At 38.3% G+C, this 27,805-nt stretch overlaps 1 protein-coding gene across 1 annotated transcript; it reads right to left on the minus strand.

Moving 5' to 3' along the window:
* Nucleotides 1-304: 304 nt before the first annotated feature.
* USP38 (ubiquitin specific peptidase 38) lies at nucleotides 305-27,805 on the minus strand. The gene is made up of 10 exons (XM_033001714.2): nucleotides 27,021-27,805; nucleotides 25,787-25,922; nucleotides 20,421-20,550; nucleotides 20,070-20,171; nucleotides 17,055-17,213; nucleotides 15,751-15,944; nucleotides 15,155-15,248; nucleotides 14,206-14,312; nucleotides 11,778-13,125; nucleotides 305-7,022 (listed from the first exon to the last, which is right to left on the minus strand). The coding sequence occupies exons 1-10, from the start codon at nucleotides 27,703-27,705 to the stop codon at nucleotides 6,861-6,863; spliced, it is 3,117 nt and encodes a 1,038-aa protein (XP_032857605.2). The 5' UTR covers nucleotides 27,706-27,805; the 3' UTR covers nucleotides 305-6,860.

The following is a 27,805-nucleotide window of genomic DNA, read 5'->3' on the forward strand; positions in this document are numbered from 1 at the left end:
AGTACCAAGCTTAATCCTGAGACCACATAAAGGCAGCTGTTTCTAATGCCAGAGGGAGGTGTGGGCAGCCAACTAGAGGAGACTCAACTTCAAACTACACTTTCTGAGGGCAACCCAAACCTTTCCCTTCCCTCTCACACAATTCATAACCCAGGAGTAATTTACAGATTATTAACCGGTCTGTTAATTGTTTGAGTTTCCTAGGTATTCCTGTAGTCATGAAAAACAACCAAACCCAAAAACCTCCTTTTAATTTGTAGTCTGGGGAAACTTGAGGAGAAATACACAGAAGTTGAAAACAGCCTTTGAGAACCTTGTCTTTATTTACAAGAGGCCTGAATGTTTCCATGCCATACCTTCCATGTTCATTGATAACTGCTGCATTTTAACCAACGATGATAGTCTTTATTAATTCAACAAATTGAAGGTCATTTCATCATCTTTGGAGATTTAAACAACACCAACTGAGAAGACAACTGAAACTAAACATTGTCATATCACTGCAACCAAAATACACATGAAATTCAGCTACTGCCTACACTTGGTTTTCTGGATCTCGCTGGCCCATGAGGAGTTCTCTGCTCTGAATTATTTTCCATGCTTTTGTGTGAGATGCTTCAATCTGAGCTTTACAGATACAATTTATAATTAAACACCTCTTCTCCATCTCCCCATTATATTTTACTAGAATATCCATCTTTCAACTCAAATCAAACACATGAAAACTTGGGTACTTTCAGACACCTTCCAAGGCAAAAAAAATATACATATTTTGACTTTTTTGCAGCCCAGCACATATATGATAAAACACTCATTTGCCCCAACCATTTTTAAAAACTGATATGAAATACCATTAAACATTTATGCTATTTTACAACAACAGGATTTAAGAACAGGCATACTGCAAAAATTATTTCAGTTGTGGTTCATTAGAATAAACACCATGAAAGATACAGTAAGAAAATTAAATAACTTTAAAAGAAAGAGTTGAGCACTAAATATTGTAATTCTTCAGAGAACACTTGAGAAAGAGCAAGTCAGTTGAAAAATGGTACTAACCTTTAAAGCCAAGTACTAACACATTCCTTCTTTTGGCAAGAGTTATGCCCTCCCCTCAGAACTGGACTGGCTTTGTATCTCTGCAAACCGCTTAAGGCTAACACCTCTTTTTTTGTCACTTAATGCACACTGTAGGAAAACAAATGGTGAAACAGTTCACAGCCCTTGCATCAAATATTACAAGAATTCAGAATAAACACATATCCAAAACATGGTCATGCAGCATAAAGTAATGATAACAGTCTATATTCACTGAGTAAAAGAAACCATTATTGTGAACAGGTCAATTTTGATACCTGTTCCCATCAAGTTAAAACTCTTTTCAATATAGCCCACAGAAGTGGTCTCCAAAGCGAGGTGCGTGCACACCAGGGGATGTGCAATACAACCCATTTGGGTGCAAGAAGAAAGTGGGTTTATTATCATTAATAAACAAAATTTTAAATAATTTAAAAATAATGTTTATTTCTTCTTTATCTCTTACTGTTCCAATTTCTACTTGTGTATGTACATAATATATTACGACAGTAATACATATATAATTTATAAATAAATAAATATACATATATTGGATGCACACAAAGTTTTTACTGATAAGAGTGTGCAATTGGAAGAAGTTTGGAAACCGCCGGCCTTGAGGATGCTGTCTGATAATACAGCTGCTAGCCCAATCACGTATCTTGTTGCTGAATTAGTTTTGTAACGTCAGTCTGAAATACTCTCCTCAGTAGCGTATTTTCAGCATGCCTATTGAGAGGCCTTTTCCCCTCAACCATGCTGATATAAGGGAAATTTTAGAAGGATTAGTCTTGGATAACAAAGCATTGTTGACAGAGTATCCTTTGGTGGAATTACACTGAAGTTACAACTTTACAGCAGATACACGTAAAGTTATCGTTAAAAACATATGCAACTGTTAACTCAGATTGGAGCCATCCTTTCCTTCTTGCAGTTCTGTAGTCTCATTTTAGTCTTGTGCCAGCACTTCTCCTTCCCTGCCCCCCTTTCCCACACACCCACTCCACAGGTGCCAGTCTCCGTCTGTGCTGGAAGGGGTCCCCGAGTTACCCACTCTGGGCCTGGCGGGATGACGGGGGGGCTGGGGACTGTGCCCTGCTTGAGCTAGCACACCCCAAACTCCTCCTGTGGCCCCCCGCTGCAGAGAGACATGCCAAGGCAGCACCCCGGGGCTGCCTCTGCCCACCTGCAGATGCAGGTGATGGTGAAGGTCCCAACTGGCCGCCCAGCAAGTCACAGTTCTCCGACGGCTGTTGCTGGGGACAGCAAGCAGCACGTAGCCTGGCATTGCCATGCACGTGGCAGCAAGACATTAGGTGCCCAGTCACAGGTCGCACATTTTGACATGCCTATTCCAGCACTTTTAACAACGGACTGCTAGAAACACGACCCCTGCCGCAAAAAGCAGCAACAAGAAATGTGTATCATAAATCCACATACCTGCCTAGAATCCAGCAGACTTAGAAAAAATACTTCTGTTCTAAATAAGAAAGCAGCATAATGTATTTAAAAACTTTAATCTCTGCTTCACTCTGGCCAGTTTTGTTTTCCCTTTGATCTGGATACCTTCATTCAAGCAAAAGCAAGACTCATAGTGAATGGGGGGGGATGCGCATGCATTAGAAAAAAGATAAAAAGCATGTGGTAAGCCAGTGCTACACTACACATCACAGCCAGTATACTGATCATAGCCAGAGCTCAACTCACAGGCCAAGACTCTTCAACCCACTGAAACAGGGATAACTCACTAGCTCCTATGTCCATGCAGAACACAGTGTCGTACACAGCCAGTCACACAATTTTCAGTTCTTAACTATTACATTTGACCTGACACCTATGCAATTTAAGACCATATTCCTCATAGCTATGAATTCAGATTAAGGTAGACCTATGATGACTGGCTGTAGGGAACATGAAAGTTTAAGATTGTCTCTTCTGATCTCGTTTAGATCATAGATTATTTGCTCACCCATTGAGTAAGTCCAATAATTTACATTTGATTACAGCCTACTGATGATATCAAGTGCTACAACCCATTACATCCCACAGTAGATTGTTAAGCAGGACATCACCCTTGTGTTAGAAACTGAGCACACTTATTTGGGTCACAAATCTTCCTAGCTTCCACTTTCCACCACTTTGCAATTTTTACGCCTCACTTTCCTAAATCAGAGGGCAACACCACCCAAAATTGAACAGTCAACCTTTGTTGCTCTTGTTATGTTGTAGTTTAGCATTCCCTTCATTTATACTTTAATCTTTGAAGCTTAAAAGCAGAAGAGGCCATCTGTCAAGATGAGAAGCCCAACAGAAGACCAAAACTCTAGGAAGGAACCAGAAGGGACCTCTGGTTTATCAAGTCTAGTTGCCTACTATTCAGACACCACTTTGCATTTAATTTCTTTCACAGATATACCTGGCTCTTCCTTCGAAGCAGGCCTCTGCCTGGAAGGCTGTTCCAGAATTAGTTCTAGTAATTAGGAACTTTGTTTCTAATCTAAATCTTATTTACAGGAAGTTTATACCTACTTGCTTTTATTTTAACACTCATTTAGCTCACAGTGTTTCTGCCCTTTGCCTGTCATTTATATATATATAAAAAAAAAAATCAGTATTCTGACTCCACTAACCACCTTACTGCTACAGACAGAAAAGGCTTAGCCATGAAATTATACTTCCAGCACATAGAGAAGATAAAATATTTAACTTTTCAGAGTAGGGAACAAAGCAGAAAAAACAGGAAGGAAAAAAAGCTAGCCAGAAGGTGTGATTTGTTTAGTTATATAAAGAAGCCTTTTCTCCCCTCATCTTGGATAAATGGGCTTGTAGATATTGTAATCTGTGGTGACATTAACAACAATTCACTTTAATGCTCCAAATGAAAAAAATGTACAAAATTAACAGTATGGAAGGAAGTTAATACAACTCCACTGGCCATTCAAACAAACACCAACACACAACCAGTCTTGATAAATGGAAATCTGATTTGAAAAGATACGTCATCCTTTAGTTCCGTACAATACTATATTCTTCATAAAAGGAAACAAAACCTAGGCTTCAGAAATAGTATTATGTATTTTGTATCTTTCTAGTGATTTGACTTAGATAGAAAACAAATTAAGAATGGAGCCAAAAAGGTCAATAAACAAACACTTCAGCATTCACTCACAGGCAACAAATATGCACACTGTTCTCTCACATTATGTCCAGAGGATAGGAGCATGCATAACACCAGTACTGTAAACAATGAAAAAAGATGTACATTTTAGAGCGTGAAATACTTCTCCACTTTCACTAGTTTTATTGAAGCCTTTCAGGTTAGGTATGAATCAGCCTACGATGGTTGTCAGGTCAGCAGACTTGCAAATAGGCATTCTGAGTTTTAAAAATCTATTTGTAAAACCCGAAGTGACTGCATCAACAGGAGTCAACAAGGGGAAAGGAAGAAGTTATTTTCAGTTTGAGACATACCATCATTTTATATTTAGGGAGATCCAATCATATTGGCATTACTCTCGTATAAAATTTCCATATTTAACACCTAGTTCAGAACAGACAAACAGGATGTAGAAAGCCTTCAAAGAGCTCATGAAATATAGTACAATAGGTATACAAGACTCATACTGCCTGTTATTTTTAGGTAGGCTACGTAATTTGTATATTTACTACTGTGAGAACATAAAACCAAAACTGACCTTTACAAAAATTATTATTTCATATAGAGTAAAAACACCTGCCCCTGCTTTTATTTACTAGTGTTTTAAAATGAACAGTAAATGGATACAGAAACACAAAATACTCCCACTGTAATGCACAAAGTAGACAGCTTTTTAGTATGTCCTCATAGTTTGGGAGAGAAAAGCCAAATTAACCTGTCATACAAAACGTTTTAAAACCAGACCTAACTGGCTAAGAAGCCTAAAAGGAAGTAATAACCCTCTTAGACTGAAAGTTAGAGTATTGGAAGGCGAAGTGAGCTTTAAAGAAAACCTTGTCCAAGCACAACGAAATGAGAATGTTCCTCACACTAGTCTCATAACATTCCACATTTCCACAGCTGAAATGAAGGCATAGGTCAAAGCCGAGGTACTACAAATGGTCAAAACAAAGCTGGGGAACTATTAAAGACATAGTGAGCTTCTCTAGCTTTCTTGAACAGTAGAATATGAACCTATAGCAGAGCAAATAGCATAGTTTTAGTGATAATATAAAAATAGCTTGCAAGCTAAGTTAACTTTCAAACTAAACTCCATGTATTTGATAACATATGAACAAGGTTTAATTTTCTGAACTTACTTTATGCTTTTTAAAGGCATTTTCTAAGAAATGTGTTTATTTTTGTACAGTTAAGTTCACACCTGCCAGGTTTGCATGCTTTTTAAGGATGCACTTTGTTACCTAGTAGAATATAAAAACACAGGAAAACAGTGCATAATTTTGTAAAAATACTTTAAATAAATTTACACTTCACTAAGATTATTCAAGTTAAAAATTAATCACCAGATTCAACAGTGTAACTCCTTTACTTCTGTTATCCTCATTGCGCATGGAAAACAAAGTTGCTATTTCTGCCAAGACTTAAAGAGTAGATCCTTAACCTCTGCTGGCCTAACAATTAAGCAAACAGTGCTCCACAGAAAGCACCATTTTGGTCTTCTGCAGACAGTTAAAACCACAACTCACCAGAAATTTCTCACTACAAGAAAAATCAGAAGTCAGAACTTCAAAGGACTCTTAGAAGCATAGATCCTCAGCAAGAATCAATACAGGTAGCCTCTCTGTGATTTCACAAACACACTTCAGGACTTAAGACCAGATTTTTCTTAGCAATGCAGGCCACAAAAGTTATAGATCACTAGGTATGTATTTTTTAAATAATAAAAAAAAATAATGGGCAACACACTGCATTTCAAACTAGCAGATTTTTACTTCCAGAAACCTAATAGCTTCCTATAGTGTACTGATTTCTAATACTGACAAAAAAATAATTGACTAACGCATTTTTCCCCTTTTCTGCAGCCTCAGAAAGTTTAAGTTAAAGTACTGCAAGGCACATACAGAATCTCCTCCTTTCCAATACACAGCAGATATATTCCCTGAAATAATTTTATAATCCTCAAAACAATTAGAAATGCTACAAAGTTAACAATTTCTATTTAAAAACATTGTTCCTACAGAACATGCACTTTTTTGGAAAACAACTTAGCAAATATTTATAAATTATTTTTTCTTCTTTACATTTACACTGGAAATATATTGAATAATTCTTAGTCTGGAAAGTTATGTATCATGTCACATTTAAGTTATTGCCTTCATTATAAATTGCATCGTCTCTGGAAATCCATAAAAGTAGTGGATTTGAAAATAAGGTGGTGGGGAGAGACTACGTGTGTAGTTTAGCTTATCTGTAAGTATTTCCACATAAAGCAAGACCGTCAGCGTAAAAAACGAAGTTTCTTCATTCAGTGGATGAGGACAAGAGAAACTGATGTGTGTGTTCAGTTTAACGCAGTGTCATTAGAAACTACTTAAAATCTTCATTTTCTGACTTCTGGGCAGGCATATCTTACTATAAAAGCAACTGAATTTTTAAGAGGTAGTTCTTTTTCATTATGCGCTTATTTATTTCAAATAAAACATAACCAAAAAAACCCAACATTTGCTTTTGAACAAGGCTCAAGTCTCAAAACTTGGTACAATATCTGACAAAGTTCCAATATTTCAGTTGTCCTCCGCAGTACTGGGCTGCTTTGGAACCAGTGTATTCCCAGTTGTCTTCACAGTCAAAAAACTAATCTACCAACAGTACTGAACCCACCCCCTCCGCCTCCACCTGCGGGTCCACAACTTCCCGGGGGGTCATTGTCATCAAATCCATTGGGTCGGAAAGAGCAGGAGGCTGAGGCAGCTTGAAGTGCTTGTGTTCGAGCACTAAGCTCTTGCTCCTGAAATGAAAGAATAAAGACAATCTGAAGAAAAAAAAAAAAAAAAAAAAACAAAAAACCAAACACAAAACAAAAACCCACAACCCAACCTCAAGTCCTCAAAGAAGCTTATTTCTAGCAAATTTTGCAACAGAAGCACTAACTTCTGGACTTCTAAGTCTAAATGGCTTTGTTGAAGTTCAAGTTGAAGATCCACAGTCAAATCTGAGATGTACAGTTCTGTCAAACATCAGTAAGTATATGTGAATGATAATTAAATCCACTTAAGCTCATGGTAAAATCGTATTTTATAGCAACATGGGATGTTACTAAAGAATAAGACCGCTGATAAGCTAACAGAACATCAGTTTTGGATGTACACGTCACATGAATTTTCATCTAGGCAATTAAGATGTCCTTGTTCCTGGTTGCCAAATAGAAAGATAAGACCTTTAAATAATCAATGTTGATTATTTAAAAAACTTTTTTATTCCACTCAACTGCACAGAGTAACAACTTACTCAGATAAAAGTCAAAAAGATGAAAAACCTATTCAGTTTCCATTCAGTGCAGCTTTTCAACTTTCAAGTGTTCCTGCTATGCTAATTCTGTTTTCAAATTAAGTCTCAGGAACTCAAGCACTCCATAAAATCAGAGTCAGTTGCTGGAAAAAGTACCTGCACAAGTAGCAGGGACAAGAAAGAACAGCCTCCTGCCAGCTGCTTTTTCAGCTGAATGTCCCTGTGGCTGCTTAGACATCTAAGAAAGGGTGAGCATAAGCTTTTCCCCCATGACAGATATCACACACTACTTCGTTTCTGGCCAACTAGTGTCATAAACCTTGCACCAACTAGTTTCATAAACCCTGCACCAACTTGGCCAAGAGCTTCAAAAATTGAGGGAAGGAAGGCAGGTGTTGGGCTCTGGAGGACTGACAAGAAAAAGACAGGAGACCTGTAGAAGCTTTATTTCTTTAGGAAAGAAAATGAAAGTATTCAGGTGCTTAGGCTCATACTGCTAGACTCCTTCCCATGACACTTCATCACTACATACCTCCCTAAAGGCAATGGGAGGAAATTTTAACAGGGTTTTAGTCATTACATGGGCCATACCTTGAACTGTGCCTTTTCTTCTCCACCTCCTGGTGAAAGCAAGGAACAGAGCCAAGAACCTGGAAGACTGTACTATACTACCATGAAAGCACTAAACTTATTCTCATCCATGTACTTTCACAGTTGATAAAAATAGTACTTGTGGGTTTAAATTACTCTGACCTCTCAGAAAAACACAGCCTAAGTTTGAAACTATTTTACACTGCGAACGACTGAAATGCATACTCATTTCTAAAATTATATAAAAGACACTTGGAGGACAGTGTCTACACAGATATGCCAGCATAATACTGTCCTTCAGTTGATATGACCCTCTTCAGCAATATGTGGATTCTTACATACCTGCAATCTATAAGACACATCAAAAATGAAGTAAATTTACTGGGAATAACAAGGGAACATGAAGAACTCACTTCTAGTACCAGAACTCAACAGAAAATTTTGATTAAAGTAACAGGCCTTGCATAAATACCCTGCTTAGTTGAAAAACTACACTGCAAAACTGTTTAGCTTAGAACAGAGTTTTTCTCAAAACTAAACAGTGGGAGACTTGCTACACTGTACCTGGGCTTTTTTTTTTTTGTAAAATATTTCAGAAAAAAAATGTTTGTTTTAATGCAGCAGAGTACCAAACCAAAACCTCAGTTTTCCTTACTTCCTCCTCCTCTTTCACCCCTCCAGAGAACTGCTTTATGGCAATTTTATACCTCTTAAACACCACTAGTCCAGTTTTACCCAGCAACCTGTATTACAGAAAAACGTAAGCACCAACAATAGGTTTGTGGATTATGCTATATTAAAAAAACCCTTAAAATTTTAGACAAAAAGAACAGTACAATCATACAGCTAACATTTTCTAGCTAAATCTGGCAAAACCCCCCCCCAATTTATTTTAGTCTGCCTTTACTGCAGTTACTGGATAGCACAAGATTTTGGCATAGCTATGAAGCTAAATTACTTTATGGATGTCTCCTATTACAGACCTTTCACAATACTGTGACAGTGTAATTGTTCTACTGTCACTAGGCTTCCCTACAGGCAGGGACAAGCTGAGGGGAGAGTACTACAGCAACAACAGTACCTTACACACGATTTATGTGCAAGGGATGACTCTCACCACTCTAGAGAAGCACATCACATTTGGTACAGAGTGTAAATGAGCTGCAAGCACAGCTTTTGTCAGCCACTTAGAAATACTATGCAGAAGCAGACACAATGCACTGAAGATCGGATAAACCTCGGTCATGATCTTAGCTTCATTGCTGCTGTGTACAAAACATTTTCTATAATGGATGGAAGGTATCTATATATGCAGATACAAGAGAAATAAGAAGCAGTGATCAAATTATCAATTATTAAAATTTCTTGAATGAGGATTAGGATTAAAAACCACATACTACTTGTGTCTTCAATGCTAAAAGTTATTTAGCAGTTAAAGATCTTCCATGCTTTATTCCTGTTCAGTAGTTTGTGCTAAATGAGCACATACCCTTCTTCTCTCAAGGAATATATTGACTTGATTAATGTTAACCCACACTAAATTGTTCCAGTATAGCATACAGCACTAGCATTTTTGCAAGAAATATCATTTTTTCTTAAAAAATGTTGAACGTTTTCAGGCTGATTATATTAATCCCAACAAATATTAAATCAAGTAAGTAAAACTTGATAGCCAACACAGTACTCTGGACTAAGAATAACACAGAACATCGCCTCCCTGCTTTCCACTTGTTTCCAGAATGGGATTTTTAATTTGTTTTAACTGGAGTGGGAGCTGCCCATATTGCAGCTTTTTGTATTTTAAGTGAAAACATTTTAATTTATCATGTGGTAAACTGGTATGCCATAGTAAAACAAAAGCAATAAGATGGAGATTTTTTACTTCTAAAAAAGTAAAGGCTTTCTCGGGACAAAAAAAAGTATGTTCTTAACTTGGCAGGAAAATATTAGTTTAGAACTCTGAATAACAATGAAATACAACTTCCCAAAGATAACATAACCTAATTTGGTGAATCATGATATTAGTATTAATTTGAGAAAAACAGCAACTAAGCATTTCTTATCAGCCTCATTTAAACTGAGAAAAGGACAAGATCTCAACAACTCTGAAATTAGTATAGTACTACAAAGAAAGCCAATACTGAAAATCCAAAATTGAAAGGTCGGTAAATGATCATAAATTAAAAAAAAAAACCACAAAACTGAACTAAAAAACCCACAAAGTAAATAAAACCCAAGGAAAACTACATACTTTTTTTTTCTGTTTTGAGGAAACTATATTTTCTTTTTCTTTGAACTGCAAAGCAAAGGTTTTCAAGAAACTACTAACTTGCCTTTCACTTGTAAACTGTAAGAAAAAACAACTGCATGCTTTTTATAACTTCCTCTACACGTTCTGTAGAGAAAGCTTTAGTCTAGAAGATGATAAAAAAACGATTTTTGTGTATATGCACCAAATAACTAACTTTTTGCAAAGAGAGTGGTGAGGCGCTGGCCCAGGGTGCCCAGAGCAGCTGTGGCTGCCCCCTCCCTGGAAGGGTTCAAGGCCAGGTTGGACGGGGCTGGGAGCACCCTGGGCTGGGGGAAGGGGGCCCTGCCCGGGGCAGGGGGGGTGGAGCTGGGTGATGTTTAAGGTCCCTTCCAGCCAAAACCATTCTATGGTTCTATGATCTCAGATTGCTGCTAAAGAAGCCATGTTTTGTACTACCCTGTGCAGTCAAGAGAAAAGGTGGCATATAAACTGAGACCGTTAGAAAACAAATGCTTTAACCACACACTGTGAAAACAGCAGCAGAGTTGCAATTTAAACTCCCTGTTCATGTTTGTAAAATACCTGCAGCTATTATAACAGATTTTCCACAGTGAGATTTAGCTGTTCTTGTCTAATAGGAGATTGCATAGCTCTTCTAATTTGAGTAAGCCTAGAACTCTTGCAGGAACAGCTTAACTTAAAAAGGACACAGTAAAACACACTTTTACTGTTACACCATCCAAACATAGCAGCAGTGCTCAAAGCAAACCATACAGAAATATGGAGAACAGTAGTTTGGTGTTGTTTCTTTTTGTTTTTGTTTGTTTGGTTGGTTTTTTTTTTTTTATTCTAACAGAAATCAAAGAGGCTACTACAGTTTTCAAAGCACAGGGAATGTGTGGCTGGCAGTGCTGGTCCCACAGAGGGAGGCAGAATAGGCAGCAAAGGGAAAGCAGAACCTAGTCACTAGCATCTGGTCTTCATTTTAGTGGTTTTAGTATTTGGGTAAGCACAGTTGTATAAATAAAACCACTCTGAATAGAAGTGTGCTAGTAAGAATACCACAAAGAAGTTCTTAAGCATACTTTAGCTACTCTTATAATTTATTAAAGGCAATGAAAATTAGAATGGTTTGAAAAGCCTCTCCTGCATAAAATTATAAGTGGTTAAACGACCTATACAAGCATCTTGAATAAAAATTTAAACCAAAATGAGTTTAATCCATTTCTCTTGACAACTCCCATCTAATGGTAACAACCTCACTAGAAAGCCTGTCTAGCAATATCAAGATGGAAGCAAGATTCGTGATTTATAAGGTTAATATACCAGAATATTTAAAAACTTTTTCTTTCTTTCAGACTCTCTCTTGTGAGTTTTAAGGCCACCACTCTTCATATACAATTTCTGTCTTACCTGCAAGTACAGTTTGTTATCTTTTGTAATTGCATCCATGAGGTCTTTTTGTAGGGGAGGGTCTCCATTTATCCAGAGTCCATTTGCCGAACTGGTACTGAAACCACAGGTGCTATTTTGTTTTTTGTAAAATAAAACATAAGCAGTGTCCTTTGGAAATCTACTGGTAATTTTCTGGACTGACTGAAAGGAGGTGAATGTCACTCTGCTGTCATTAAACAGAAACCATTCTCTTGGCACCTCTGTGTCCAGCTCATTTTCTACAACAGTACAAGGACTCTCCTCTGTCAACAACTTATCCTGAGGAGAAACTAAAGAAAGAGCTGTAGACTGGTGGCAGAGTCCTGAAGGACCTGACCCAGTAACATTTCTAGCATATGAATAATAATGTCCACTTTCAGAGGATACACCAGAATGCACCACCACAGAGCTTAACACATAGGGCACGAGTTGTGGGCAAGTCACTTCATCAGCACCTGAGGGCTTCAATTTTTTAGCGAGATTTTCTCCAATATCAGAAATTTCAACACCAACAGACCAACCTCCTGAAACTACAGATAGAGGGGATGTTCTTTTGACTGGCAGTTCCAAAACAAGTGGCAGAGACACATTGTCCAAGATTTTGCGCCTTATATGACACTTTGGATCATATGAAAATCTCAGAAGTGTGAGAATGAGGTATTCTGGTTCCTCAATGATTTGCATAGTTTTCTCAGCATTCTGCAGAGAGGCACACTTTTCACAATAATACTTATTGTCTCCACTGAGGATCTCAGGTGCCAGAAAATAATTCAGTAAGTCTGTAACTGACAGGGTGTTTTCACCTACTAGCCTCTGAGACATATCCCTATTATCTTGAACTTTGTTGAGTTCAGAATTTGTGGTATTCTCAGAGTTTGGCTCAGTAGAAAAATCTTTTATGTTTCCTTCATTCATGATTTTGTCACATCCACCATTTACTTCTATATCATTGAGAGGTGTTCCTCCAGCAGGACTAGCTGCTGAAGTACTGTTTTGCACCATGTAGTCATCTTTCACTTCAGAACGTTCCATACATTTTGCGCCAACATTCTGCAAGGAAGTTGGAGGACAGAAAGCCAGAGAGAGATCTGTGAAAGCTTCTTCCTTTTGAGACATACTTTTGCAGTTCAAACAGCATATAGTGGTCTTCAATTTCCCTCCAAACATCTTCTCTATTAGAGTTCTTTCTTCACTTCCTATATAAGGTGCTTCAGCAAATACTTGTGCTTTATGGACAGCTTCTTGTGTCTGGGACTCTTCACTCACTATACTTTCAGAAGTCTTTGCTGAAGATAATGCTCTCAAGGTTCTCTCTTCTTCATGCAGCCTGAAGACAAAGAAAAATAAATCCAAGTAGCTGTGCTATTTTCCAAACAAATATTGTTGCACCGTTTCAGACTTTCTTTCCAGTTATGCTAAAAAAATGGAGATGGTTAAGTGGCTAGAAGTGTCTTACATTAGAAAAGCTATTCGTTGTTTCTTATACAAGCAAACTGAACCATACAGGTCAGTACTATCCAAAACAGAGTATGAGAATACAAATACATTTAATGTGAGTTTCATTACATACAAGAGAACTGGTAAGTATTAAAAATCTGACAAACAACATTTTTGCTATTTACCATTACATTATCTTAATAAATCAGTTCTCTAATTGATTGGTTCTGCATGTCAGATTTTATAAGAGAACAAGTAGCTATTTATCTGGTGTCAGACTATTTCCAAAGAAAAGAAAAGGTCAGGATTTTGTAGCCAAGGAAGTTAAACTACAGCAAGAAAAACCAAACCAAAAGAGAAACCCAAGAAGAGGGGTGTGGGGGGGGAGAGAACACTACTGCACTATTGAGATAAAATTTTCCAGAAGTCAAACGTACATTAAAGCAATCTTGTTTAAGCTACATCTCAGCAAGCCAAAATTAGAGGGCTACTAATAAATTTAGGTATTTTACATGTGCCACAGTTAATTTGCTTGTTTATTAAACTACTTATAAATGCATGTACATCTCTTCATGACTTATCTGGCCTTCGTAAAATACAGCTGTCTCCACCAACATGAAATTCCAGATGCAGGACTGAACTGCTTTCAGCAGCTACTCTGATTTTACAACAGGACCATGACTCTAACATAACACACAAATTTAGATTTTTACAAATAGAAAATTACTAACACGATAATCTGCTTTAAATGATGTGAATACAAGATGGTATCCAGACGTTACCACAGATCAAACCCACAAAGAAAAGTGCTTCATAGACCATACAAAAAAAAACAGAGACAGCCAGGAACGAGGCCCAGAATTCCTGGTCCCCACTCATGCAGTGGAACTGTTATGTGACTCCTCCTAAGAGTTCAACATTATGTGATAAGACTGTAGATTCATTCCCATTAATGGCACAATAACTGTACCTGTCTAGCAGGAATCTGAGATATTCTGAGCAATCCTGCTGGGATCGAGGGGTGAACCATGGTGGTCTGGAAGCCTCAAAGAAAATTCTAGGAGCATATGCCTCCCTCTGTTCACGTAAGAGAGGGACAGACAAGGTTACATTAGAACTACTTAAAAAATTAGTTATATTATTTTGATATTGACCACTGAACTTTGGATTACATTATTCTAGAGGAACTGTATGAAACACATGGAACAAACATTTAATCTACTTAATCATAGGAAGAGAGTGCCATTAAGTTTGTCGTAATCACCTCTAGTACAAAGATAAAAGTAGAAGATCCTGCAGGCAAATATTAAATGTGTAGTGAGTATAAACCAGATGTGTAATAGCAGTTACTGTTCTTGCTGGCAAGCTTAATGTTTTCTGTCTTCAGAACACCACCAGTATTTTCTAAGTACCAATTTATTTTTAAGGTGATCCAACCTCACCCTCTGCAAACAAGTTTGTTGTTATTAATCAAAGAGAACACAATTGTCATGACTTCCTCATACTAACAAAATATTCTGAACGTTTAATAAAGTTAACTTTAGAATTGAGCTACAAAAAAATTTAGTGTAAAAATTATTGCAGAAAGTCACAATTTACCCTAGAAAGTCACATAAAGTCAACTTGCATATCAACTCGGTTCTTACTTGGATTTTTTTCATTTTGGCTTCTCAAAGAAAACCTGTTACTAACCGTTTATAAAATCACCACAGTGCAAAGATGTTCCACTTCGGAAATCCAGATTTCTCTAGGCCCATCCTCATAATCTGAGCTTTTGGAGTCAGACTCATTCCCCTATATATCTATCATATTTATATTTTTAATATACTCAGGAAGACTCCCATCGTATCATGTTTGTTCCTAAATTTTGGTACATAGATCTAGGCTTAAATAACAGCAGATAAAATAAGCTGACATACCTGGGTATGAGCCAAAAATGCAAAAAGATGCTGTAATTTTCTCATTAGTGAATTACACCCATTTAGATTCAGAGATAAAACATGTCTTCTGAAACTGGAAATAAAAGACAGACATTAGTTTGTTTGCTAGAACTCTAACAACAATGCAGTTATCATTCCAGCTCAGATAATTACTTCAATTTGAAAGAAAGCAAGACACCTAACACATCCCTTCAACACCTGGATTCTGTTCCAGTGCAGATGCAAAACCACTGTACAGTAAGAACTAACTACAAACCCCTCTATTTCTTTAAACATTTAAATGTGTAAGAATGGGCTAGAGAGACAAAATTTTTTTCCAATAGCTTTGAGATTGTAGCAAAAGCACCACCATAAACTTTTACAATACTGAAGGGAGCAGAAACAGTGAGGAAAAAGGGTCTTGTCTTCTGACACTGCACAGAAGGATAAGGATTTTTAGTAACTGAGTGCAAAGAAACCCACTCAGCTCTAGCAAGCTGAGACACCTCAGATGATATTAATATTCTGTGAAAAGCAAGAATGCAACAACTGCAATAATTAATTTGCAATGAAACGAGCTGTTAAAAACAACTTACTCTGTAGCCATAAAAAGTGCCTGAATAACACTGTTCATGTAGCAAGTATTTCCTAGATTAATTAGACCTGTCTTCCCAGTTTCAGATTTTCCAGAAAGTCTAGATAAACAAGATGGCAAAGAACTGGATTGAGAAGTCCAGGCACTCTGACTGAGAATCAACTTAATCTTCTCTTCAGTGGGTTTGGGCATATCCTACAAGAGAAATATTTAACACATTTAATAGGTTTTTGTATTTGTTTTTGTAATAGGTCCTGCCATACAGCAGTCTTGTACCTTCACTTGCTCCTGTATTCTCTTTCAGACGGTCTTGATATCCCTGATAGCCTAGAAAATACAACCCATCCCACCACCCCCGTCCAAGCCCTCCTCTTCAAAGCTTTCTTTACTCAACTCTCAAATTGCAGGAGTAGGAGGTTGGTGGTCACCTTTGACCTGCATATTCACAGAATCCTTTCTGCCACCAAAAACCACCTCTCAAATGTCAAGCTTTACCAGATCCCTAAATCATTCTCTATTCTGCTAGAAATACATTCCTTCTCTATCAAATCAAAATATATGAATGAAAGAATAAAGTCCAGAATACTTGGAATTAAATTGATAAGGGCTTTGTAAGCATCAAAACATTTAAACGCAATACTACTGCTATAAAATAAGGCAGCAATACTCGAGTAGGTTTTTGTGGTGTTTTTCTTCATTTTGTAGGTTTCTTTTATTTCTTTTGAGATGGGTTCTTTTTGTTTGTTGGGTATTTTTATTATTATTTTTCAAGTACATGATTTAAATATTTACCTAAAAAAGCCAAATTTTGCTTTGAAATGGTATAGGCTAGGTTCCTTTACTCAGAGGCACGTAGTATTGACTGCAGTATTAAGGTGTAGTGCTTAATAATGGTGTTCTGCAGCTAACACCATGCCAAATGATCCCTCAGAACCTACTTCTCTTCAATACTATCAGTGCTCTGAATTTATAATTTGAAGAGTTACAGTTTCTAGGTTGCATTGAAACGAAATGCCTAGACTAAACCTCACAAAAGTATATGAGTACATATATACAAAAGTACATAAGACTTAAGAAATTAGATTGCACTTTTAATAAAGGCTTTTCTTAAAGTCTGTCTATAAATACACCATTGACACTCAGGACAGTTTTTCTAGCTTATTTCAAACTGAACTGACATTAGATTACGTGGTTAGCTCCTTTTTCCTAGCAGAAATCCTAAAGAATTTAGATCTATGGGATTATAGCTTTCATTTTTGAGAAACAATCCAAAACCATTCCACCCTCTTAATGTTCCCAATATACCTTAACAGCTTCCAGAATGGGTTCATAGAGCTCTGGAAATCCTGAATAATGATACATCATACAGTGTATCAATTCAGTCAACTGCATTAAAAAGGCAGTACTGGAAGGTAAGCCGTCTCTTTTGAAGGAGTGAACTAAGCTGACCACATGTGGGACAATCTGAATGGGAAAACAAACAAAAAAGAGTGTTAATAACACTTTTCCTTTTTTTTTTTTTTTTTTGTTCTACAAACAACCTTACTGTTTTACATATACCAAATGACTGGGGGGGGGGGGGGGGGGGAGGGGGGCGGGGTGGGACCCTTTGTTCTTAAGTAGGAACTGGTTGAGAAACAACAGCTTGAAAAACATGTTATTCTTTACTCATGACAATTTTTAAACAGCACAATTAATTATTCAATGGTCTCCTTAGCTCACCTATCACGTTTTGGAACTTCATGAACTTAAAAAATGCACGTTAAGATTTTAAACAGCCTCAAATGTCCAAAGTACTCATCTTGTTAAAGGTATTAACATCAAACATTTTGCTTTTGAGCCACCACTAACAGTGCAGTATCCTGTTCTAATTTCATGGATATAGTTTTTAAAACAAACCTCTCAATTTTCCTTAAACAGAATCTAATGCTTGGGATCCAAAGCCAATGAATACATTCATGCTATTTCAGTTTACAAGGCGGAAACTGGCTCATAGCTCCACCTAGTGAGGGAGCTAGGCTCAATAAACTAAAACAGCAACTTTCTATGAGCTAAAAAAGCTAAACCCGGGTATGGTAATCTTTTTGAAGATTAGTTCAGATTCATTAGTATTTTAAATTGGGTATAAATCAGAAATGTTTACTCCACGTCCTTTCCCTTCTTCAGCACAGCTCTGTATCTTTAAATCCATGAGACTTTTTCTACATTAGTCTTAGAACAGCAAGTAGAAAGTTTTTTCAATGCAATCCCAAGGAGTAGGGACTTGTCACTGTGAACCAAAATATTTTAGACACCTCTGTCAGTTGCTAAGTGATCAAAATTGATTAACTGTGAAAGGAGTGGATGGAATAATTTCTCATCACAAAGTAGGTTACAAATTGGTAGTAAAGACATGAAATACAGAACAGAAATGACAAGAATATTCTAATTCTAGGAAAGTATACCAATTACAGGAATTAATATACTTCAGAACACCAAAGTAAAAGGGGACAGGTAAAAATACTCATTTGCCACTTTCTCAAATATCAGTTGTTCTCTAGGTTTAAGGAATATTTTTATGTCTCAAAGAAACAAACCCTACTCTCTTGGTAAGCAAGATATCCACTCTTTAAAAAGTAACACACCAAGATTAAGTGTTCAGTGTACTACGGAGTCAACAGTGAAAGCTGCAATGAAAAACTTCCCTCTTTCGCTTTATAAATGTGGATACATAACAATGAGAAAGTAACTATTGAGCTCCAACAATAAGATTTGTATGAAGTAGATCTGAGATATGATAATTTTGCATAGACAAAGCAAATGGGAAGAACAGAAAAAGTACAAGTTCTCATTTCTCTCAAATTGAGTGCCAAATTCTTCCTCACAGCATGCTGCATAATACTCAAAGTTACACTTTGAACACACACAGAAGTATCACTTGTGGCTTGAGGTTGAATTAAAGTTTTATACATCAGTAGATTTTAGAATTCCATAGTACTCATATCATGGTAAGTTCTACATCATAGGTACAAATCAGAGTGTTTATCTCCTATAAAAAAATTTCATTTATGCTAATGATTTTCATGCATAGTGAAGGAGAACATTAATTCAGAAGCATTGCAAAATAAATTCATTTATATTTATCACATGTGTATTTAAGCATTTTACATTCAGACCATTTTTTATGAGAAGTGAACAGGAAACTATTATAGGATACTAAATGACAGCAGTAGCTCAAAAAATGGTAGTGAAGAAGGTTGTTAAAAATGGAGGGAGAATGGTCACAAAGTCCTGAAAACAGATGTTTATGCAATATTGCATGCAGGCTATGGTAGAAGCTTTCCTTGTTAAAGCAAACACCTATTCCTACAACAAACCTTCTCATACTTCACATTTTTCTCAGGAATGTTTTGTCTCTCAGGAATAAAGAAAAGCAAGACAGTAAATACATGAAATATGCACATTTTGAGCACACTCAACACTACTTGGCTCTTTCATTTGTGACTCAAATTTCTATCCCAGGCAAAGATTAGGGCAGCAGAGGGAAGAGAGGAACTTCAGACTTTTATCATTAAAAACCAGTGCAATAGGCATAAGGCAATTACTCCAACACTAATCAAAGGACTTGTGATCCCTTAAGGCCTAAGAACCTTGGGGACAGCTTAGAGAAACAGTGTGCCAGGCTGTTACTATGGTTAACCGTGAAGGACCCACATTTCACTTAAATTTTAAGCTAAACACTGAGTATGAGAACAGGGAAGGCACTATACATCCTGCTGTACCAATACAGTTGTCATGCCCAAATATCTACCACTAACTGGTGAACTGCATTTTGAAGAGCAGCCATTAAAAATAGTATCCTTCAGTTGCCCCTATGTACACTGAAACACAGAGAGGGTAGCTTTCTCGAAGTACTTCTTGGTCTCATGCACCTATGCAGGGTGACTAGGTAGGTTACCTATAGCAGATGGTTGGTTATCTGTTTTCCCCAAATAGTTGTGCTTGAAAGTCTACCTGCAGACAACTTTATGAGTAGACTACACACCACAAAAATGGATTTCTGGAGGCATACAGTCAAAGACAGAATGCAGTGCCCAGATACCACTGCCAGAAATATGTACATACCAGGAAGAACAATGCTCGATTCCAGTCACAGATTAAAGTGGTGCAACCTGGAAGTCTGAAAGCCTAGTAATCTGTGAAGCACAGAAACCTGATTCTAGAGCCTTGAAACAAAGAGGAAATCCGAGCGCATGAATTCTCTTACTCTTTACATCTACTTTAGAAGACACGCACGAATGACATTTCAAAGAATTTAAAACCATTTATTTAGTAACTTACCAAATGAAAAGCTTCTGGAGAATGCTGAAAACTAAGTAACATGTGGGAAAGGACAGCAAGGGCACCAGGCCTCACTAGAGGAAACCAAAGTCGATTAAAGACCTAAAAAAACCCACATCAATTTCAGTAAATCTAGAAAGTGAAATTTCAGTAAAACTTTCAACAGATCTCCAAATCCATAACCATTTAAAACAATCATTACATGCAACCAAAAGCTACAGATACATTTACATCATCTTTGCAGAATAAGAAGATAACTTATGTTGCCATACAAAAGATGCTACACAACTGCGTAGCTGCTACAAATGCCTTTCCCACTCCTTCAGTTTTGAATGTTCTTTTCCAACATACCAACTCAATTTTAAGCAGAGTGACATCAATCAGGATGGTAAATTTCTGGACTGCAGCCAGCCCCTTCAGCAGTGCAATCACCCATGTTTCCACATGCTGAGCCAGAGGCCAGGATAACCAGTCAATCATTCTGAAAGATTAATGAAAAATGAGTAAGAATAAAAAAATGCAAGACAACACTAATTTTAATCTCAACAAAAGGATTCTGTATGTTAGTCAGGTAGTTACAGAGACTCATAAGAAGTAATACAAGACTGTTAGGCAAGTAGAAACATAATTTTTATTATCTCAAGACACTTACCTCCATAACTAATAAGAATTTCATACATTAAAAGCAACCCCCCCCCAAATCCTTCAGCACATAAAATTAATTATCATGTATAGTATGTTACTTGTCATTTAAGAATACGAATCTTGGTTTTACAGACACTAAGCTAACACCTTTATTTTATGGCGAAAATCTAGTACTGAAGGTGAGTAAGTGTCAGTATCTGCAGACCTCCCCGCCTATGCTTCTTAATTCAAACCAGACCAAAACCAACTAGTAAGTTTAAATTTGAAACAGAAGCCTCTTCAACTTAGAACTATGCTCCTGGAAGTCAACTAAAATGCTCTCGGTTAGAAAGGTAAAATATAGTAATTTAAAATACACTGTAGCAGGTGTTCTAAGGATCTTACAATAGCTACCAGCAGCCTGGGGCCTACATGTGCCCCAACAGGAAGAATTTCATTACAACTAAGGAAAGGTAAAGGGACTTTATCTGTGCCTAGAAAATACAGTGAAATATCAGCAACGGAGAACAGGGGTATTTATCCTCTAAATTAATAGAAAATTTACATTGATAGCTAAGGCAGACAAGCAGATGAGTTGAAGCAATTCTAAGACACAGCACTGTAAGGCAGTACCAGCTAAAACATGAAATTTAGGCTTTGTTCTGAGATTTTACTTGGCAATATTCTTGCATTTTCTTTAATTGCCTACAAGATCTTCTTCAAACCAGATGAGGCACCACTAATTAAGGCAAAGGAAAGATTTTTTCAGCATGAGGTGAAAGACATTGAAACAAGTTACACAGCAAAGCTGAGGCACCTCCGTCCTTGCAGAAAGTTCTTAACTCGATTGGAGAAGGCCCTGAGCAACAAGGCCTCGCTTTGAAGCTTGCCCTGCTTCGAGCAGGACTGGACCAGGTAAATTCCAAAGGCTCCACTCAATCTACATAACACTACATTTCTTTTCAATAATTCAAATAAAACAGGAAGTATATTGCTTTACTTCTTTTCTGAAAAAGCTCCTCAAAGATTAATTATTTTAAGAAGCTAAATTCTAGCACAGAACTGAACAGGTTACAAGTAATCAGTATAATAAACAGTTGCTATCAGTATGAATAGGCATAGTTAGTTATTATCAACTGGAAGCAAAACTATCAGCCCTATGTTCTTCCTGGAAATTAAAAGAGCTCCAAACAGACTGAAATCAGGGTTACAGTCCTCAGATTCCAAACTAAAAAGAAAAGCATGGTCTTTAACAACACCAGACACATATTTCAGGCATGCTGTGTCACCATAAACATTTACATAGAGTTTCTAGTTAGGATTTGAAAAATGCATAGTACACATATCCTAAGACTGATGTATCTTAGAATTATGTTTTATCTGCACAAATAACATTCAAAGATTTCTCTAAAATCAAGAATCATTAGACTTGCCTTTTTAACAATCAAGCACAGACCTTATCTGGTTTCTTCCATCTTACTACAAAAAAACTTGGGGAAAAACATGGCAACATTATAATTATTGCTCTGAATTTACACAAAGCTCTCATTTCCTCAAGATGTTAAATTCAGCCACGTTTATTCTGAGCACCCTTTCTATATACTTTCTAAAACAGGGAATCAAAAGTAGACCAAAGCTGCTTTTGCCTGCAAAGAATTAACCTTAAGAACAGGCCCAAACCTCACAGTCCTATTGACTTCAAACGTTTCCCCCCCACCCAATTTGTAGGCTTGATATTTTTCTGCAGCAGCACAACCACCTGCACAGTTAGTTTAAGCCTAATGACAATATAGTTGGTTCTCTTAATTAACTTTTTAGAAAAGTAAAGACTATTTGGTAGAGCCCTAGATTAGAATCACTGTTCTAAAATACCCAATGGCCATCTTTATACTACATGCACTTTCAACCACACTGACTCAAACTCCAAATGAAAAACTGCTTTCGGGTGAGAGTTGGGGCTTCCTGTGTTCCAACTCATTGCCCTGGTTATGTGATGGGCCATCCTGTTTCACCTCTAGCCAGTATAATTAGCTACTAAACTATTCAACCTTGTTACTAATAAGACAACAACTATCATTTCAGTATGATTACCCTTGTGAAGAGAAGCCTCATTCTCTGTCTTCATATTGTCTTGCCTCATTCTCTGTCTTGTTATTGATAGAATTCCCATCCTTAAAATCTGTTTCTGCTCTTAAAAGCAGAGTCAACACTCTTAAACACAGCAGAGGAAACAGAAATAAACTTGTAGACATGCTTGAGACTGTCCTAAGAAGCATCAAACCTGAGATCTCATAGGTGAATGAGAGACTTGGGCTACTAAATCCTCTCTGCATTGCATTTATCTGGCTCCTGCTCTGTTGCAACCAATGACTGCATTTTTAATAAAGGCAGATATTAATATGGGACATAATGATCATGAATAAAACCACAGAGAATACTTTTCGTGTTTGACCAGATTAAAAGGACCTTAAAAGCCTCAAGAGGACCTTCTGCCTCATATTACCCTAAAATGAGCAGGTCAGCTATCCATATATGTGCCTAACAAGGTATTTCTGGACAGAAAAAATAACATCATCTCTGCAACCTCAGACAGTACCTTCTTTCACAAAAACACAGTCTTAGCCACATCAAAGCAGCTGGCAGCTCAGGTGCAAGTCCCTCTGATTAGAAAGAGACCAAAAAAGCAACAAAGATTCTCACGCTACCAGGCACCCCCCAAAAAATGTAACATATTCTACAATATTTTACACTTTTACCACCAGGTCAAAGGGCCTGGTCATGTCTGGAGTTTTTCTTGGCAAAATTTTCAGTTTTTCTTGAGAGATACTTGGGTTAAAGTGCAAACAAGCATTATACTTGTCAGGATACTGAGCATAGACAGTCAACTTCATCTGAGACCTCTGAAGTAGACCCTTAAAGTAGTCATATATCCCAGAAGAGATTCAACAGTTTTCTGCTTTTCCTCACTGATACTTCATATCAGGTTTCATGAGACAGCTGAGCCAATTAAGAACAGCTCAATGATGCCAAAAAGCAAGTACCCTTTCTTATACAAACCTGTGCCTAATATAACCCCCTCACCGAACAGATCCAATTTATTAGTCTTCTATTTACAGATTATTTACTAATCTGTGTTCAACTTCAGAGAGACTCAGTGTCATGAAAGTTATCCTTAGGAAGTGAGCAACAAGGTCTCTAATTTGCAGTCACCAAAGCTCTGCTGACTCTCATCAGGAGACCTTGTTGTGCCTGGACTTCTGCATCCCCTGGGAGTGATGCAACCCTGATGACAACATTGTCATTTGGTGCTCCAGACATTCCAGCTGCATTATCCTATTTACAATTACACCTCTAAGCCAGAAGAGAGTAATTACTGCAAAGGGTTGCCACACAAAAAGAAACTGGATGCAGTGTTGACATGAGAGTATCTACAAACAAAAATAACAAGGGGTACCTGAATAGTTAGTTCCATGGAACAGAACCAGAGGCTCTTAAAATGAAGTATTCTTTCAGAGAATGAACAAGGCAAATAAGATTGCACCGCCCTTTCACAAACAAGAAGAAAAAACCCACCACACAGCTTGTATTAAGCAAGAGCAGGTACTTGAAAATAACAACTCCTATTATACCCAAAGCTCAGCACTGCACTACTTCCCTAAGCAGAGGCACACAGGGAAGCCATTCTAAAGCTACAATTATACAATCGCCTTTTGCTGAAGCCAGTAATACAATATAAATGTTAAAATCACTGACATGAAAATTAATCACCAGCACTTTACTAGCAAATTATTAACATGCACAGATCCTTCTCAGTTTCTCAGCTTTGAATTTTAGACTGGGCACACAGCTTTGTTAAAATCTGTTCAGTCAGGCATATTCTTTTAAAGTCCCTACGAAATATGTCTTACCCCAAATTACAATATTAACTCTGCTTCTTCTCATTAATTATTTTTTCAAATTAAATGCAACTTCTCAATTTAACGTAAATACAAAGCATGTTTTCAGTGCGAAAAGAACCTCAGTATTTCACCAAGATATGAAAGTGCTACACTACATGAATGTATAAGTATTACACTACACTCAAATGGGTGTAGTTAAAAAATAACAGAGCAGACATGAAATTATTTTAAAGCCTTTCCTAAAATTGTTTTAAACAGTACAGATTTCTAACTGTTTAGCTGCTTTACTCATCTACCCTTCAGTGCTCAGTAATAGCTTCTCCCATACACTTTAAAAAGAATAATTCAAACAACTTCAAGGAGGTCTTCATCTTTCTCCCACTGTCATCTTTCTGCATCACTATTATTCATGTATGTAAAGATACTAACCAAGATTGCAATCTGGATAGCAGTCTGTTAACAGTGCTACTAATCTCAACGTTTACTCATGTTTAGATTAGAGACAAGTATAATAGGCAACTGTTTTTACATCATTCCTATTCTATCCTTCAAAGGACATCCAAAAAACCTCTGGAGGCTTGAGAGAAAATGGAACGAGAGGCTGTCCCCTGTGAATCCTACTAAAAGGTCATGAAGATGCCTAAGCAGAAAAACATCTCAAAACTAAGCAGCAAAACTAATTTGTCTCCTTTCTTCTGAGGAGATGATGAGTAAGACAACCATGTGAGAGCCACTCAGCTTCTTTGAAAACCAGAAAGGTTGATCATCTGAAAACAAGGCCTTGTTTCTCAGCTTGATGGTAAACCCCATGAAGTTTCCTTTTTATGCCACCTCCCATACAGTGGGAGATTTAAACATAAGATGTCATCTAAACAGAACACAGCTGGCTTCCTCTTAGTTTCTATTTGACCCTCTTCTTCATCCACCTTAGCAAAGCATGAGAAAAAAAGCCACATTAGCAACAAAGGCAGAAACCTTAAACTCAAACCAGGAGAGAACCATGTGCAGCATCATAAATATATATTATCCTAAACAGTATAACTTCAACCACCATTTTAGAAGTGGGGTTTTTTTTTTGGTTTTGATTGCTTTTGGTTAGGTTTGGTTTTTTTTTTAATGCAACTTAAGTGACAAATAACTTCAAAAAAGTCAAGAATAAACGATCTGTCCCCCTTTTACAATGAAATACAGTACCTGCACAGAGCTTGAGTCATACTTGCATCTTTCACATTTGGATCCGTAGTAAGGCTCCTGATGAGTACTGTAATCATCTGTAATGGTATATGCTGCACAACACTTGCCAGTGCAACGGAAGGTTCAAAGGAAGTATCTGTAACAGTTGAATATGACACAATGTAAGAAACGAAAAGAAACCCACACAAAAAATACGCTTTAACTTTTATCCTACAACTTCACTGTAGTTGTAAGGTTTTGAGACAATGAATCTATGCTACATCTAACATTCTATCATCACAAACCAAAACAAAATTTAAAAGTTTCAATGGATTAAGGACAAGGAGTAGTGCTGAATTACAAGCTCCTTTCATTCACCTATTACCCATGCAATGAAAAGACAATCTGCCAACTTCCTCCTCAATGGAAGTGAGAAAAGGGGTAATCTTCTAAAAAGGTGTACCATACAGTTGTTTCTCATACTTGATGTTGAACTTAAGGATCCAAAGCAGCTGATATTTCCCATGTCCCACCTCAACAACTGCCTGTTAACCACACCAGTTATAGCAAAATGCAGTGTTATACTGTTAAGTTCCCCAAACGCCTCAACAGCAAAGGCACTTTCCAACGTGAGCCAATACAATACTTCTTAGATATCTGAGGTCAGAAAGGACCTATTCACAATCCCACCTACATTACTCGGGCAGTGAATCCTTCCTACAATACCCATGTTTCACATATTCCTTACATACACCCCTATGTATATGTATATATATGCTATATGTGTAGCCTACGTATAGTTTTGTAGGCTATGCAGTTCCAAGACCTAAGGTATGCCTCTGGAGGAAGAGCAGTTTTTGATAATGGGAGTTTCAGTTTTCCCTAATTAGTTTAGAAAGGGTTTCAGTTTTCCCACCCAGAAGTGGTATATCATTTAAAGCATTGCAACAGGTTTTGTTTTTGGTTTGTTTTTTTTTTTTTTTTTTTTTGTTTGTTTGTTTGTTTGTTTTTTTTTCCCCAAAACCGTGCTGCTCTGCAGCACCGTTTCACCTCTAACTTTTCTTCGTAGGGGGTGGGAAGAAAAGGCTCTGCTTCCTCGGTGGGCAAAAAGTTGCATTTTTGCACCTGGGCGAGGAAGCAACGGTTCGACGGCAGCGCCTGGAAAGCGAGCGGTGCTGGGGGCAGGGCTTTTGCTTTCGGTTGCCAGGCTCACCACCCCCCACCCCCCACCCCCCCGCTTTTCCCCGGGGCTCACCGGCGGCGGAGATGACGGCGAAGAGCTCCTGCAGCGAGGGCAGCAAGGTGTCGGGCTCGGCCTTCCAGACGCTCCGCAGCAGCCCGCTGACCTGCGTGACCTGCGAGACGTAGAGGCGCAACTCGGCCTCCCGGCTGCCCTGGCTCTGGAAGTGGGCGATGCTGCGCACCAGCTGCTGGCAGAAGGCGAGGGAGAGCTTCCTGCCGCGGGGCAGGCACTGCGGGAAGTCGCCCAGCAGCTGGCAGAGGCGGGCGCAGAGCGGCGGCGCCGGCCGCTCGCACACCAGCCGCAGCGCCTCGACCTGCAGCAGCTCGAAGAGCTCCAGCACCGAAGGGCAGCTCATGATGAGGCGCAGCCCCGCCTGGATGTAGTCGAGGATGGCGGGGTCGCGGTTGCTCAGCTCGCCGTAGCCGCGCTGCAGGAGGCCGAGGACGAGCCCGCGGTCGAAGAAAGCCTCGAACTCGGCGCGGTGGTAGCGCCCGTAGGCCTCCAGCACCTGCCGCCCCACCTGCCGCTGGAAGGGGTCGGGGCCCTGCAGCACCAGCCGGGTGCTGAGGGCGAACATGGCGCGGCACTGCGCCTGGCTCAGCGGCGTCTCCGCCGACTCCACCACCCGCCGCACGATCACCCGCTTCAGCGGCAGCGGGTGCGACGAGCTCACCAGCCCCTCCAGGATCTTGTCCATGGCGGGCGCGCCGGGCGCATCGGCCGAGCAGCAGCAGCGGCGGCGGCGGCGGACCGGCCCAGGCCTCGGCGGAGGCCGCCGCCGCCGCCTCCCCGCCGCC

This window comes from Tyto alba, unplaced genomic scaffold (genome assembly GCF_018691265.1).
Source record: "Tyto alba isolate M040663 unplaced genomic scaffold, T.alba_DEE_v4.0 Super-Scaffold_23, whole genome shotgun sequence".
Lineage (NCBI taxonomy): Eukaryota > Metazoa > Chordata > Aves > Strigiformes > Tytonidae > Tyto > Tyto alba.

Coding starts and splice junctions, on each gene's coding strand:
- USP38 (XM_033001714.2), bottom strand. CDS start 27,705: ATGGACAAGATCCTGGAGGGGCTGGTGAGCTCGTCGCACCCGCTGCCG. Junction 15,945..17,054: donor CCATTCTGGAAGCTGTTAAG/GTATATTGGGAA, acceptor TTTCTCTTGTAG/GATATGCCCAAACCCACTGA. Junction 13,126..14,205: donor CTCAGATTCCTGCTAGACAG/GTACAGTTATTG, acceptor CTTTGTCTTCAG/GCTGCATGAAGAAGAGAGAA.